The 17,210-nt window shown below is 38.8% G+C and overlaps 1 protein-coding gene across 12 annotated transcripts in view; it reads left to right on the forward strand.

Moving 5' to 3' along the window:
- Positions 1-17,210, forward strand: part of bltp1 (bridge-like lipid transfer protein family member 1) — a 121,433-nt gene that overhangs the window by 62,005 nt on the left and 42,218 nt on the right. For all 12 annotated transcript variants that reach the window (XM_088917992.1, XM_088917993.1, XM_088917996.1 and 9 more), the window contains exons 38-48: positions 119-269; positions 2,128-2,280; positions 3,355-3,595; positions 3,866-4,014; positions 4,607-4,826; positions 7,241-7,399; positions 7,923-8,098; positions 13,325-13,500; positions 14,350-15,062; positions 16,188-16,436; positions 17,091-17,184. In XM_088917992.1, the coding sequence (XP_088774118.1) occupies positions 119-269; positions 2,128-2,280; positions 3,355-3,595; positions 3,866-4,014; positions 4,607-4,826; positions 7,241-7,399; positions 7,923-8,098; positions 13,325-13,500; positions 14,350-15,062; positions 16,188-16,436; positions 17,091-17,184 (2,481 nt within the window). The remainder of the gene's footprint in view (positions 1-118; positions 270-2,127; positions 2,281-3,354; positions 3,596-3,865; positions 4,015-4,606; positions 4,827-7,240; positions 7,400-7,922; positions 8,099-13,324; positions 13,501-14,349; positions 15,063-16,187; positions 16,437-17,090; positions 17,185-17,210) is intronic.

The raw sequence follows: 17,210 nt of genomic DNA on the forward strand, positions 1-17,210 counted from the left end.
TCCATCTCCCCTGCAACCCTGAATTGAATTAACCGGTTAGAAGATGGATGGATGAAAAGCATGACTTTGACTAGAACAGCAGTTTTAAATAGAGACCACATTCTTCTGTTATGAACAGGCAACTGAATCTTCTAAGCACAGCAACACCTGCCATTGGGGCATGGCTTGTTCCTATCGACCAACTGAAATCTTCTCTGAACAAACTGGAAACTGAGGGAACCCTCCGAGTGTGTGCTGTGATGGGCTGTGTCATGACCGAGGCGTTAGAGGTAAGTATTTACAGGAAATTTCTTCCACACTTTATCTGGATTGTTAGAATTTAGTACATTACTTCTTATGGCTGGAAGGTCTATCTTGTAAACTTTGAAAATCTCGGTAGCTAATTATTTGAAAGTGATCACGTTAAATGGGTAAGGTGCCAACCCTAGAGGCAGAATAAAGAAGCAGTCAGCGCTGGATTAGTCAAAACTATCAACTCAAAATGCACCATTTAAAGATTTCACTGTTTGAGATGTCAAGGCATGGTAAGGGAGATAACAACAAAAGTCTTGTCAGTCCAAAGCCCTGCACATTTTCTCTGTGCAGTGAAAATAAGAAGTCCACAGCTATAATGCTTGTGGGTAAAGTTAGATATTAGATAATAGGTCTTATTTATGTGTCCAAAAAGAGACAAATGTACTGTATATCAATCATTTATGTTGTAAAATTTAATGAAATTTGTATTTTGAAAAGCCCATATCATTGTAGGTGTGTGTACAGTAAGGAAGTGAAGAATATTAGTTTAGTACTGATTTTCATTAATAAGACTTTGTTGATCATGAGGTTTCCAGTTTATTATTCTTTGTCCTTGGATAGGCTATTTAATTTTAACTAACAGGTTATCATTTGCATGCTAACTTAGGCATGATGAACTAATGTAGCCTATTAGGTAAGGAACTCTTCTTGAAGAGAACTGGACAATGCCCATGTTGTGGTTGGACGTGCCATTTCAGACCAAGTCCCTTCCAGAACTGATCAACTTAATTTTTCACACTGTAGAACAATTGCCTGGGCCTCATTTCTTGTGCAAAGAACATGTACACAAGTAAAAGAAAATAAGTATGAATCTTGTCTCTTGACCGTGTTGCTGTAATCAAATCATTTTAAACTTTTAAGCAACTTTTATCAGTCTTAAAACTCTATTCTTTATATACCGTCTCAGTCCTTGTTAATTTGTTTTGTTTTGTTGAATCAGTGGTTTTGTTTAATCCAGTGCTGACATTTGACAATTGCTTCTTTATTCTTTCTCAGTTTGGAACCTTAACTGTTCAATGTGATCACTTTCAATGAATTAGCTACTTATTAAATGCTTTCAATTCTAAAACTATTGCATATTTGCATCACTTTACTGAAATTGAGTGGTGCTATGTTACATTTGTGTAAAGTAATTCTGAAATCTAACATTTGATTTCAAAGTTGATTTAATTTGCATACGGCCCAGTATGCCACAACCTCTCCGTTAGCTTCCACCAAGTAGAGAACAAATTGCAAATTGTTAACAGGGCTAAAGAACTGAGAAGAGTGTTGGCAGACACAGCCATTGTTGTTGTTTTATGTACTGTAACCCCTTTCAAGCATAATTTCCCCACTCCTCATCTCTGACAAGACCTTATGCACTGATATGGCCTACATTGGAGAAATGAAGAGTCTTAATGGCAGTGCTCAAAAGTTATACAGCGTTAAAAAACATTGAAAGTATAAAATGATTTTATTGCCATTTAAAACCACTGAATTGCTTTGGACATTTTCTTATTTTAGATTGTCATGAAGTTGATCATTTTCCAGGTCTTCATATTAATCCATATTAATTGTATACAAATTAAGCAAGTATCTTGTAGATGTCAAATGTAAAAGTACTAAATTGCAGTTAATATTTAGTGTTTCTTAGGTTACAAATGTATATATTTCATCAGCACTGAGAGCTGTCAGTTGAGCTAACCCATAAGGAAAAGGTTTTGGAATTCATATTTTCTTACTTTTGTTGGCATTTCTTGGTCGTAATACTTTTTGGAATACTGGAAATAAGCATCTTTTTTTTTATCAAAATGCAATATTTAAGTAGCCTGTGTTTTGCTGTTTTTTTTGTAGAAAAAGAGCATTCACTTTCCTTTCAGAAGCAAGTATAACAGAGTGACTAAAAGGGCTCGCTTTCTGCATGAGAACCCTTCCTGTTTACTATGCAACATACTCCATCGCTATTTACAGCAAGCAGACTACTCTATTATTGAGGAGGCCACCATGGTAAGTTCTCAAGACTATCGCATTGTGTGTGTGCTCTATTCTGAGGATGGACTTAATGACTGTCTAGGCCTCACACCTTCTGTTCAACAGGAACAACATTAAGCAAAGTGTCAGAAATTGTAATAAGCACTATACAGTAAATAAGATGTGTGGTGATGATTATGTGCAATGTTTCTTTGTGTAGTTGCGGTTCAGTCTTTACTTTTTAAGATTACACGTGTATTATTTGACCATATAGAGTTTACTTAATAGTTAGTATATTGCAATTATTGTACTTTGTAATTGGAGGATGGGCGTTATTCATTCATTGCTGACCAGTTCTTGTGTGAATATTAAAGTGGTAGAAATCGCTGTCTTGGGCACCACTCTAGAATCTCCATAGCTTGTGGTTCACATCATTTTCATGCTCATCAAGCTTTTCAGCCTTTCACTCGTGCCCTGTGGATGGGGGATTGTCATCCTGGAAGATTTCACTCCCATTAGGATAGAAGCTTCACCATAGGATGAACATGATCACTCAGAATGGCTTCGTATTTATCGGCATTTATCTTGCCCTCTAAGGGGTTGATGGAGTTAAAACCATGCCAGAAAAATGCTTTCCACACTGATAGAGCCGCCAGAGCCCTTCACAGTGAGAAAAGGAGCACTCAAGCCTATAAGCTTCTTTTGGCCTGTGCTAAACATGTACACATCCGCTTGTTGAGAACAGGGTGACTCATATGACTTCTTTCACTGCTCAGTAGACCACTCAGTATCAAAGCTATTACCTCTGCTTCTTTCAATAGATCGCTTACCCTCGACCGAACACGCTAAATGGGCTGGACAGCCCTTTCTCACTTACAACTTTTGTTTGTTGCGCATGGTTTTTTTAGTGCTCTGTGCTATTTTTGTATTCAAAAAACAAAAAACAGTGAAAAAATTCCACTTGAACCTAACTCTTTAAAAAAACTGAAGACTTGTGAAAATAGCGATACCATCTGTACTTTTTCACCTTGATTGCATCTGACATACCCTTTAACTATTCTCCTGTAGCCATCTCCTTTAATTATTCTACTCTTATGCTTATTGTTTTAGAATGATGGCCTCCCAGCACTAGTGACTTTAAAGAAGGGACTGGTGGCTTTAGCCAGGCAGTGGATGAAGTTCATTGTGGTCACTCAGGGCTTTAAAGCCATAGGACTGATGCGACCCACACAGTTGCCCAAACCCAAGGAGCAGAACCAAGTTTCTTACGAGCCAGGCCAGGGACTGGACAATGGGGGAGGCTTACAGAGCGACACCAGCGCTGATGGGGCAGAGTTTGAGTTTGATGCAGGTAAAACAAATTTGTCTATTCAGTCTACAGATAGTTTGCGGTGCTTATGCTTCAGTGTTTCTTAACCTTTTCGGACTACAAATGGCTGCCTTAATGGTTTGATTGTTTTATTTATTTACTTAAAAGTACAGATTTCAAGGTGACAGAATATTTCAGATTTCTATTAAAAATGGATTCATGCCAACATTTTCTAGTTGCATGAAAAGGTTCAAGAGTTTTGTTTCCACAGGAGCAATGGTATTTGGTGTAACACATACTCTCTTGTCTTAGCAACAGTAAGTGAACATACGATGCTGTTAGAAGGGACAAGTACTCGTCCTCCACCCACTGCTGTTACGTCGGGACCTGTGAGCGGCTCAGAGATCATGAGGAAACTCTCCAAGTCTCACACCCACAGCGAATCTGCTCTCAAAATAAAGGTCTGCTGCCTCTTTCCTGCGATCTTGACTGACTTCTGTTCAAGATTAATAATGGGAAAACCCATCCTGTTTCTTATAACGTGAAACTAGGCCATCCTTTTGGTTTTTTAACTTCTCTAAGTAACTGAGGGAAATGGGTCCGTTCACTTAAAATGGATGGGAGAGTACTGTGTACAGCTGTTTATCCAGTCTTTATGTAAACCTGGCTTGGAAGTACAGAGTTTACTTAAGTGTCTTTCTACCTTATTATTATTTGAAATGCAGATGCCTCTTTATCTACGAATAGATTTCCTGCTACGGAAGTAAAAAGTTACTTATTTTCTGTGGTCAGAGTGGTAGTTTCCTGGGATGCTGGGTCTGTTGGCCAAATATCAACTTATCAGCTACTGTAAATGTTTTGAAAACATGGAAGAAACAAGAAGATGGTTATCAAGTTAAATTTTACAGGAATTCTGGTAGTTTTATGTCATGTCAAATTCAAGTTATTGCTTGTCATGTTTTTTATACCGGAGATGTAGGCGTTTTTATCTCTAGAGTTCAGAACTTTCCAGACTGTCGTCATGCCATACAAATTCATATCTCGCCCTTGCAGGGTGTCCATCCGTACCAGTCTCTGAGCTACACCAGTGGGGATACAGCTGCAGACTCCCCAGCCCATGTGAGCAGGACTGGCCTACCTGCGAAGGACAGCCCCAGGAAAGAGAGCCTGCTCAGCTACCTCACGGGCAGCTTCCCCAGTCTGCACAACCTGCTGGAGGGAACCCCCCAGCGCAGCGCCACTGCGGCCAAGAGCAGCTCTCTCACCAGGGCAGGTACTGAGGCCTGTTGAGATACACACTGCACCCTCGCGCAGTCTCCTAACACTAGAATACATTGGAGGTGGAAGTCTAAGTCTTGAGCTCATAACAGATTCGCCACTCAGATTTCAGTGGGTGGCTGAGTTTTGTTCAGGGCTTTACTTTTAATCAGATTTGAGCTTAACACCTCTGCCTAATATGGCAACAAATTGGTCTAAGGTCCCTGTTCTGTGCTTAGTCATTATCTGTAGACCATAAGCATCATTTTCCTGTTGTGAAGCCCATGGATCATTTTGACTTCACTTACTCTCTGTGAGTACCACTGTTGAAATTGCTCATTTTGGAAGACCGGGAAACCCAGCAGCTTCACCGCAGGTATCCTGGGTCAGATAAGCCTTTAAACATGTAATCAAAATTGACGTCATGTTTCAGGCTTGCACCACACTTGTTGCAATAACACTTTTTAAGCCCAGAACTGTTTACTAGCTGATTGGCAAAACACCACATACTGCTAATTTCAGTGCTTTAGAAAATAAAAACAGTTTGGCCTATAAACTCAATCTCGGGAGGTATCATTTTAGTTTCACCTGTATTTTCTTGCAGTTCATTTGCACTGTTAAAGTAAGGGGATAGGGGCTTGCCTGGATGTCTTCAGTACAGCTTACAGATTTTTAATTATTAAAGAACAGGTTTTTTTTAATACATCACATTTGCATTTGGTGATATACATAACTGTTACAAGATACAGACACCCAAAGGTGTGGGGAAAAAAAACAAATAACATTTTCCTGTAAGCAGTTCTTACAACAGGAACTGCTTTTGACAGAATAATTATAACCACTTGTTCTGACTTTTTGATTTAACTTAGAGTTGCTATGAATCTGAGAATACAATTAAATTCTGTTATGTATCAGGATCCCCAATTTACTCAATTGAGTTCAGTCATTTACCAAAAAAGTGCATTCTATAAAGAAGTTTTAAATGATTTATAAACATGCAACACATTTTCTGTTCTTAAAAGCTGTCGGCTACAATAATTTGGGGATCCTGAGAAATAAATTAAATATTGATAGGTTCATATAACCATCTATGTTCAGTGATTTCTGTCCTGACCTTTGTGGCACAACTTGCTTGTGCAGAGTTAAGGTTTGTATAGATTTTTAGGAACAGTTAGCAAAACAACCTTCATTAAAGACTTCATTAGTAGATGATTAAATTTAAAAACCGTCCCATATGAAGTTGCAGTTAATATTTTATTTTAAGCAAAACCGTTTTCTGTTTTGAATACATTAATTGATGCAATATCTTCAACAGAAATGTATAACTTGTATACATTGTAACTTGTAAGGTTAAAGACTGATCTTGCAAGTGAATCAACACTTTCATGTCCTAGTTTGGGCTAGGACATCATTCTGCAGCCTTGAAAAAAAAAAAAAGAGAAACAGTCCAGGCATTGGCATCAATAAACAGTACTGTGACCAAAACTCAAAGACCGAGTAGAATCTCAACTGGTACCGTCACGACTTTAAGAAAATACATTGTATGGCTATTTGCCATAAAGCCATAAAATGCAACATGGAGACATGGAGGGTTCATCATTGCGTTTTAGTGCAACCAGGAAATATCACATCAACTCCCATTTAGATTAAATTTGTGTTCTCCCGTTCTCTTGATCTGGGGGTGTGGGCTGCAAGCACCAGAGCTTTCCATTTGAGCGATTACCATGAAAACAAGTCCAGGGCGCTTTTATTTACTCATGCATACTGAGTGACGAACGTGGGCCTGGTGTTGTAAAGTATGTCAGAGGCTCAAAGAAACAAAGCAAGATGATCGGTATTGATGTCTTAAAACTGAAATGTTCAAAGAGCGATTGGAATTTTTAATGTTAGATGATGAAAAATAAAATAGCTAATTGTTACAAACGTGAAATTATTATTTCTTTTACAATTGAAGCCTGTAACTATTTTTTAAGCTTATAATATCTCTCAGACTCCAGATGATGTGTGAAAAATAACCAGCATTACACCATGATCTTCTGGTGACTGCAGGCTGTGTTCCCGACACCGCTGTTTTAACATTTTTATTAACATTACGAAAATGTAAACAAATACAGCATAATACATTTTTCTTTGTGATTAACTCTAAACCCTCTTAGGAAACCTCATACATATAGTACATATTCATTTGCATCTAAGTAGTATCAGGAATGTAAAATGTACACTTACTAGGACCATCTCTTAGAGAATAAAGCTTTGTATATAAGCAGCAAAAACTATTGTCATCGTATCGTTAGAAATGTCTTTTATGTACATTATTGTAACATATGGGAAAATGTGTATTACAAGGTAGGTAAGGGCATCAGCTGAGGATATGTAATATTGCCTTCTAAAATGATCCTGTCCTGATGCCTCTTTTGCAATTTCATCCAGGTAACAATGTCGGCTCGGACATGCTGACGGAACACCCCTTGCTATCAGAGCCCTCCTCTGTCAGCTTTTACAACTGGATGTCAAATGCTGTTGGGAACAGAGGGAGTGTTGTGCAGGAGTCCCCTGTGACAAGATCAGGCCACAACAGTCTCCAGACAGGTAGGCCCTTCATTTAAAATGCAAGAGTGCTGGGCTCTGAGCTAGTTGCCATCTTTCATTCTCTCTCGCTCAAAAGGAAATCTGGGGTAAATGTAACATTGGATACGACAACTCACTGGATGACTTCAGAGTCAAATAATGCTACAAGAAACCAGATAGACAGCACAAAATCAGGAAAAAGTAGCATTTAAGCTTCTTCTGGGTTTTTGGAACAAAACTGCATCGATATGCTGTTGGAGACGATGTCTTTTTTTGGATCAGTGAACTACTGTCACTGTCAAAGAAACTAGCAAAGTTGCCCAATTGCCCTGGGTTTTATTTTTATGCATTACGTATTGGTATTGCTGTGTATTTTTGTTTAAGTTGTCTTCTGGTTAGTGGTAATGGATGTGTGGCTTTGTGCAACCTATTTAATAATATTTATAGAAAATGAGTTGGAATAAGTGTTCTCCTGAAGGGGATACAAATTAGACTGTTACCAGACATCTGGATTAAAGTGAACCATATTCTCTTCTGTCTTTAGGAGTTACATACAATCTCCCTACAATTCCGTCTGCTTCTGACTTCAACACTGTGTTGTCCAGTGACCAGAACACCCTGGATGGTACACATTCACAGCGCAGCACCAGTCAAGATGAAATTGCAGATATAGAGGAGGGCAACCAGGGTCCACCTGCTGTCCAGCTAGCTGATGCTCAGGTAAGCAAATGCAATGCAGACTAACAGGTACTAACAGAATGAACACAACCTTTCTGCTGTGGATCCATCTTCAGGTTTGAGGAGAGAGGGTAAAATAGTAGATAAATAAAACCTTATTTATCTCCAAAATGAGGAGAAAGAGAGAAGGAGGGAGAGAGTCCTTATTTATCTCCTATTTTGCCTCTCTTCCTTGCACCTGAAGAAGACTCCACAGGCAAAACTTTGTGTTTCTTCTCTTTTAATTTCAGCATAGAATTCCTTTGCAGCCTACGCTTTCTGACATAGCTACAGATGCAGCCATTCAAAGTGCGCGTTACAGACACGTACCGCAGGTGACGTCGCTCAGTATGACGCAAGATGACGCGTGGCACCGCAGTAAGTGATTGGTTGACCAACAGGGGCACTCGTGGTCCGTTGGTCTGTCGTAGAAAGACAGTAAACGTCTTTGCTGTGCCCGTTGTAGGTATTGAATTTTACCACTGAAGGGAAATCTTAGTAGCTGAGCATAAAAAGAATAGGAGCATACTGTAACGCGTGTGAAGGCCATAAACGATATTAATTTTGGAACATAAACATACAGTGTATAGCTGGTCTTGGTACTTTAAAGAAAAAAATACACACCAGTATTCCATTTCTCCCTAAACATTTTAAACTTCGAAGTCTTTAACTAACGCGATACCGGAGTCAACAAGCATACTTTTAGAATTTGATTAAAAGGGAATATAATATGGAATCGCGTATCTAAAGAATTTAATAACGGTATTCGTGTGCTGCGACAGGGCTGTGTAGGGCTGTTTCGCCTGCCTGTTCATGTGAGCTGTCTTGTAGACGTGACTACCAGCTGACAGGTTGTGTTTTCGAATCCAGCTGGTGCTGGACTTTTCTTTTAACAAACATTTCTTCGAAAAAATAGAATAGCGATATTATGGACAATCAATTGACTTTTATATTTCAAAATATCGCAACATGATCGATATTTGCGATATTTTGAACATATCTTCCCTTCTGACAGCGGTGCCTGCTTCTATTGTGTGTGTGTGTGCAACAGAGTAAATTTTTAATAGCGTTTTAAGCGAATAGGTAATTAGATTGCTCGTAAACCTAATCGCTTTTTCTACATAAACACAGCATGATTACTCTCTGAAAATGCTTTTCCTTTATTTTTAAAGTAGGCTCAGATTTCAACTATAGATCGTATTATTATAAACTTTCTTGGAAAAATGTATTTTATGTAAACCATGTTTGCTATTAATTCATTTAGGGCTAAAATACGTTCATTGTCTTCCAATCGAGTCGAGTTGACATTGGAAGCCTGCCACACCCGGACTGTTAAACCAACGCATTAGCACGTCAAAGCCCATTGAGGGTATTGAGCCAGTATTGGCTTTAGTATTCCCCCCCTCTCCCCTCAATTCAATTCAAGGTGTTTTATTTGCATGACAGATGGGTACAAGCAGTGTTGGGTATGTATATTGTAACGCTTACGGCAGACAGGCACTGTGTAACAGCCGGCGCACCAGAGCAGCGCACCGAGGGAGCGTCTGCATTTATAACTTGGTTTTTAAAATTAGTCAAGCAATATGAAGCATCTTCTTTTACTTTTGAGTCCCTTAAATACATTGAACACAGCTTTCTCACCACTTAAGATTGCTCTTGATACCATCCTTACACAAAGCAGAAGGGAGATTTTAGTGCCTGAGCATAAAAAGAATAGGAGCATACTGCAACGCGTGTGAAGTCCATAAACGATATTAATTTTGGAACTTAAACATTCAGCATATGGCTGGTCTCGGTACTTTAAAGAAAACATACACACCAGTATTCCATTTCTCCCTAAACATTTTAAGCATCGAAGTCTTTAACTAACGCGATACCGGAGTCAACAAGCATACTTTTAGAATTTGATTAAAAGGGAATATAATATGGAATCGCGTATCTCAAGAAATTAATATGCAATAACTGAGTCAAGGGACTCAGAGGATCCAAGGCTAGACTGAGTATAATAGGCTTCGGGCTTCTATTGTGACATCTACTGTAAATTACAGAAATGTTAAAAGTAAACAAAATAAAGTAACTAAAATGTGGTCTGAAGTCACCCCTTTAGACACCCCTTTTACTTCACTGGTGTCAGATATGAAAGGCAATAGTCTCCCGTTCTGTCTGCTGTGTGTTGCAGCAGAGGGACTCCCTGCAACTGAAAGGGGCAGAGTAACTTGCATGCCCTCTAGTACAGTTTACACATGCACGACTTTAAAAGCTAGCAAGACAGGTTTCGATTCACATTAGCTGGCGAGCCTTGTTAAAAAAACGAATGATAATGTAATATGCCACTGTTCATGAACAAAGTTATACTGAGATTTCCTAAGATACGCGATTAAAAAATAAATAAATAAAAATTTGAATCTCCTGCGGAACACATTCCATAAGAATCAGTGGTTTTACAGTATATATCGCCTTTAAAGGTGGCTTCTCAAAACGCTTTACGGGATAAAAACAACCAGAACAGCAGCAACAACAATATTGTATTTCGTTGCACTTTGAAAACCAAGTAATAACTTAACTATACAGTACGTGCAAACGTTTCGTATGTTGCTGTCGTGAATGCCTGCGTACCCATAAGTATCTTATTTGCCTTGAGTCTGTCTACAGTATCTCTGTCCCACTACCCCCATCTCTCCCTCAATTCAATTCAAGGTGTTTTATTTGCATGACAGATGGGTACAATTCTTGTTGGGAATGTATACTTTGATATTTACACCCGGCGCGGCACCGAGGGAGCGTCTGCATTTATAACTTGGTTTTTAAAATTAGTCAAGTAATATGAAGCATCTTCTTTTACTTTTGAGTCCCTTAAATACATTGAACACAGCTTTCTCACCATCCTTACACAAAGCAGAAACTGTCCGATGACTCACAGTACAAGTGGAAAGATTACAGATTTTAATCGTCTTTAATTTTGTCTTTAATTTTGTCTTTAATTTTGTCTTTAATTTTGCCTGTGGAGTGTATCTTATTAAGCTCTAAATTGCATTTTGAGCGCGGTTTTTTACTTTTTTTTAATTGCATTTTGGGCGCGGACAGCACATACAAGGGTTAATGAACTGCGCCAAGAAATTTAAAATAGTATTCTTTAGGTGTGAGGGTAGGAGTGGACCGCAGCAGGCATAATCAGCAAACCAGGAAAACAAAGAACAGGACAGGTGAGATGTGTATCCAGAAAGCGAGTGATCAGAAAAAGGAAATGGAAAACGCAGAAAAAGAAAACGCTTTACAGGATAAAAACAATAACAACAGTAGTGGCTGGGCAAACGATTTTTTTTATCGAAATACAAATTGAGATACTGTACTGTATAATGATGTGCATGAACAAAGGTATACTGCAATTTTCCTTAGATACGCGATTAATGCTTCGTAGGAGGAGGCGGTCTTTTCCTCTTGTCTAACAGTCTGTCCACAAACAAAACATTCCTGTTAGACAAAAGGAATTGAAAAAAAACAATTTTGTCAATGAAAACCGGTGTGTGTGTCTCTCCCTGCTGGATGTTCCTCTCACAAACTGCTGAATGAATAAAATAATTTTATTGAAAATGCGTTTGCGATTGTCTGGTATTTAATTTGGTCCCTTTTAACTGTTTTTCGATCTACTGTATTGCTTTGAGATGCCACTTTTAAAGGCGATATGTAAAATAAAGGTTTTTTTTATTATTGTTATAGAGAAACATGATCAGATTTTCCCTGGTTCAGAAAAAAGATCTAAAGTGCTACACATAACTTTCTTAATTCGATGTATTTAAAGCAGTGAACTACTGTAGGTGTCACATAACATTCAGAAATACAATCACGTATTTGACAAATAAAAACGATTATAATCTAATCCTTCCACGTTTGATCCCAAAATCCCAAGAAATATAAATCTTGACGGGTAGAAAGCTATACTGAAAGTTTATTAAGATGCTTAGAAGACAAAGATACTGTATCAATTTATGTTGCATTAGCCTGATTATGATTAAAAAACACATATAATTAAACACGCGTTTGCGATTTAAATCAGAACACGATTTATTTCAATATCGATTCCATATTATATTAGCAGAAAAGCTTAAAATACCACTTTTTCACACGCTATTTCACATGCTAGTTAAATACTTCGATGCTTAAAATCGTTAGGGAGAAATGGAATACCGGTGTGTATTTTTCCTTGTGATATTTTAAGCTCTAGTTGAATGATAGGTGTCGCATTTTAAATCATTTTCGTAGTTAGAAATTATGAAACGCCCTGTTAAAAGCAAGGAAGTTTTTATGCCCGTTGAAGTAAAACAAAATGCCTGACAAAGTATGGCTTGGACAGATTCCAAGTGCTTGTACAAATGTGCTAAAGAAATTATACTTTGAGTATACAGCTTGTCTAAAGTCATCCATTATTAATACTATTAGTAATATCTTCAGTAAAGGCTTTGATGCATAAATATTTCTGATAAAGGTAGGTTGTGTACTTTTGTCCAACTGAGCAATCTTGCTTTCATAAAATATACCAACATTTTAATGACTGATGATTAACATGCTGTAATACACAGTTCAAAATTAAAGGCTCAAATGCTGTACATGAGAGGTTAAGCTCCCCCTGGCGGTTTTACAAGGCGACGCCGGATAGTTAACCACGTGACACCACGTTAACTGCGTCATACCGCGTGATACTGTGACACGCCCACCGGGGTATGCCGCGAAATACCTCACGCATTTTGAATGGCTGCATCTGTACCTACTCAAACTTAATGTAGTTGATACATTGTGCATGTTATTTACATATTATAGGATATTTATAACCTTTTGAGCGGTATCGTACATTCAGTTTCCGGAACACCTTTTGCTAGACCAAATAAGGTTTGTGATGGAATGCACAAAGCTGTAGCAAAATAAGGCAGTACTAAAATTATGATGAAATTATGGCCACTTGTGTAAACATCTCATATTATTCCTTTAATCATGTTTTTCCTTTTGTAGTTTTGGGTTAATGATATTATTTTGCTGTAACAACAAGGGTTGGAGCCCTTTGATCTGTACTGCAGTGGCAATGATTTATTTGGTAATATCCCCTTTGTATTCAGAGGTCTAAAACTGCTTTCCATAGGAGTAGTTTGATTTGACCATAGTTTACAGGTGAATATTTACGTGACTCCAGTATGTAGTGCTTTAAATAGATTCCCTCTTGTTCCCTCTTGTACTCAGGTTGTGTTCAAACCCCTGCTGAGTTACACTGGCATCCAGTCTCAAGATGCAGCACCTCTGAGTTACAGGATGTATTTTGGGGAGCATCTTTCCTTTTCAGGAACTCTGGAATGCCTACGTGCAGATATTGTGGATTCAGATACCTCCAAAGAAAGGAAGAACAAAAGATCAAGAAGGTACACATTTTCTTTTTGCTTCACAGTACTAACTTGGATGTATGCATCTGTTAGGTTTAGGATATTGTCATCCTGAAACTTCCATTACTTACAACGCCACAAGATAATTGGTTACAAAACTGAAGTGGTACTCTAATGGTCATGTATAATTATTCCATAATTTCCTTTAAACAGCATAAAATGAACACTGGGCGAAATTGAGTTATATATTGCAAGCTAACATTAGAAGGCAGATTTTTTTTATGTAATTTTTTTTATTGCTACATTCTTACTCTTATACTATTAATCTTAAATGAGTTTTTATTTTATTATATAAGGACTGCCTGGCCAAGAGGCTTAAATCAACCTTACACAGAAGACAAACCGAGAAAGAAACAGCAGGCGATAAACGATATTTGGTTGTGACAGTGTTAACAAGCAGAAGTGTCAGGAACGATTTAACCATACAACTGAATAACAACATTTGAGAAATCTTGTTTATCAAGTCCAGGTGTTTTATCATTGTATCATGTAGACAAGTGTTAATTGCTTACCTTATGAAGAAGTCTACATCCAAACCAGCTATCCTTTAAATTAATTTCAGTTTTCATGGTAAGAGGAAAAAATTGCTTCAGTGCTCTATACAATTCTAAGATTGTACTTTAAATCCTTATTAATTTCCATTTAAAATGGCAGCTAGATGTTTTTAATTGTGTAACATCGTTGACCGATATTTTGATCAACATTTGAATACGGAAGAATTGTTTAGTGAAGTCTTGCGTGAAGCCTTGGGCATATGTTGTTGTGACTGTCCTTGAAATCAGCCATGATTTGCTTTTGTTCAGTCACTGTCTTATAAATGTTTTACAGGCAAGGAACTGTTAACCTTCCTCCTTTGGAATTCAAGCCTGCTCTGATGTTCGAAACCTTCAGCATAAATGCAGTGGCAATGGAGAAGTCCATGAGCACTCCCCAGAACTCCACCAGCGCCCTGTCCTTCCACGACCTGAATCGGCGCCACTACAACACCTTCCACTGCAACTTCACTATATCCTGCCAGTCCATCAGCCAGCATGTCGACATGGCTCTCGTTCGCCTGATCCACCAGTTCAGCACCATGATCGACGACATCAAGGCCACTCAGACGGACATCAAGCTGAGCCGCTACACGGCGGGATCGGCCTCGCCCACGCCCACCTTCAAAACCCGCAAGCACAGGGACTTCCGCTCGTCCGACTTCAGCCGCAGCTCGCGGGGCAGCCTGAACGGGGCCAGCCGGGTCAACAACCAGAAGAACAAGAGAGGGCCCGCGGGGGAGAACAACAAGAAGGAGCCCCGCAACAAGAACTCGATCGGGCGGTCCGAAAGACGGACCTCCAAGGTTTCCCGGAAGGGCTCCCGGGACGTGGCAGATCACATGACCATCCAGATGGACGACTCGGACTCCATCACAGTCTCGGAGCAGAGCGAGCCTTCTGCAGAGTGCTGGCAGAACATGTACAAGTTGCTCAACTTTTACTCCCTCATCTCAGATCCGACTGGCATCTTGGAGAAGACTTCCCCAGAGGCTGCAGGGCCAACAGGTAGAGTGCAGAATATAGCCAAACTTGAATTTATAGCCAGGGAAGCTATAGGCATCCTTTATAATTTACACTAAAGAAGGCATTTCTACCTCTAGTTGATGTATTTGGTTACATTAAGTGGTAACTTAAATGGAAAGGGCATTCATGTATTGGTCATCTCTTTTTTTCAGCATTTTTTGTGTCCAGTGAAATTGAGGTAATTTTTCATAATCAGATGTAGATATTGTTAAACGTACAAAAATTATTAAAATGAACAATATTTACAGTATGCCCCTTATAGCCAGGGAATAGTGAGAGTAACACAGCTTGGTAATGGAGTAACCAGATGTCAGGCTAAGAAAGACAGATGTTCATTTTACAGCAGGATAAGCACGGAACATTTTACTGCTATTATTTACAGATATTTAAAGTACTGTGTGCTATGAATTGCTGCCTTTAACATAGTTGAAAAACATGGGATTCTCTCTGAGATGGAGATGCAAAACGCATTCAAAGGGCAAAGATGGAACCCTGTATCCTATCAAACAAGGATCTTGTCCAGGACTAAACTTTTGACAATGGATGCTGAATGATTGGGGTCCTATTTCTGTATTACAAACAGTACATCACAAAACATAGGGAGATGTTCCACATGTTTGTGGATTCCACAAACAAGATGTTAGTATTTCCATAAAGTCCCTGTACTTATGGCCTTGGGTAGAAAGATTACCTGCATAGACTTGTGGTCTCTGAATCGACTGAACGAGGTTTCTGTTTCTGTTTCATGGGCTGAATACTTCTCTGCTCTACTGTTCCTCTCTGTGAAATTAGTTAATAATTATTATGCATGTCTGACCATGGACAGATAAAAGCCAGCTGTTCCAAAATTTAGATATTCAGAGAATGCCTGTCCTAAAATTAAAGGATTGAGCAATTTTGCTAGGAAACCCAAACACTCGTTTACCCTGACACACAACTTTATAATAGAGGTTTGTTGGCAAGATTCAGAATGTACATCTTCGTTTTCTTCACCTTTGACTTCTCCTTCCTTGGCTTTCTCAAGGTTCAAAGAAGTAGTCCTCTTGCTTAGCTGAAAGAACCTCTGACATCTCCTGTCTGTCTAATCTTTGGCGTCTCCTTTGGCAGAAGGGGGCAGGAGCCCCTCCGATCCGAGCTGCAGAGTGGTATTCGAGAACGAGCAGGACTCCTCCAGTCCGAACAAGCTGCAGAGGAAGAGGAGCCTGGTGAGCTCTGAGCCTCAGCACGTCACGCTCATCGTGTTCGGGATTGGCATGGTGAACCGCACACACCTCGAAGCCGACATCGGGGGCCTGACTATGGAGGCTGAGCTCAAGAAGATCCATGGTAGCTTTACGCTAAAGGAGAAAATGAAAGGTGAGTTCAGAGTTTGGAGGTTGGAGTTCAATTTGACACATGCAATTAAATGATAATTTGCATGTACAGTATGCTCTAATACAAAGACACAAATAAACACCAACTTACACAACAACAAAGATGTATAACGCGAACAACCTAGTAAACAATAAAACAAAGTAACAACAAAGTAAGCAAAAAAGAAATACAGAGCTTTTTAATTAAATTCTCCAGTTACTCGTTTGTTTTCTTGATCTGAAAAACCAAAGCAGGTGGTGGTAATACCCCTTTGGAGCAAGTGGATTATGTCTCCTCGTTATTATTCCATGCACAATACTGAAAGTGTCAGTAATTTTCCAAGACTGGAGCATTTTGAAGGTGCTTGTAACGGTTTCAGCCAGTTGGTATCAATATTAAGATTCCAATCATCAAAATGTCAAAATTTTATTACATTTCAAAGGATGATACATTGTTTGAACGGTTGTTTGTTTTGCTTGTGAACCTTAATAATGCTTGAAGGCGATGGCTTCTGAAACAGGGCAACCAAAGGTCATCTTTGCAAGAAAGTTTTATAGTGGAAGTGTTTCCTCATCTCAGAATAATAATACTAGTTCTCAGATTGAGCCTGTCTTTGGTTTATCGAAATGCATTTTTTCCCTGTGTTTTCTAATGCAGATATTTTGCACCAGAAGATGACAGAGACCTGTGCCTCTGCTCACATTGGAGGAGTCAATATAGTTTTGTTGGAGGGAATTACACCCAATATTCAGTGAGTTTATTTCTCCTGCTCATTTT

Source organism: Atractosteus spatula, chromosome 1 (genome assembly GCF_055471065.1).
Source record: "Atractosteus spatula isolate fAtrSpa1 chromosome 1, fAtrSpa1.hap1, whole genome shotgun sequence".
Taxonomy (NCBI): domain Eukaryota; kingdom Metazoa; phylum Chordata; class Actinopteri; order Semionotiformes; family Lepisosteidae; genus Atractosteus; species Atractosteus spatula.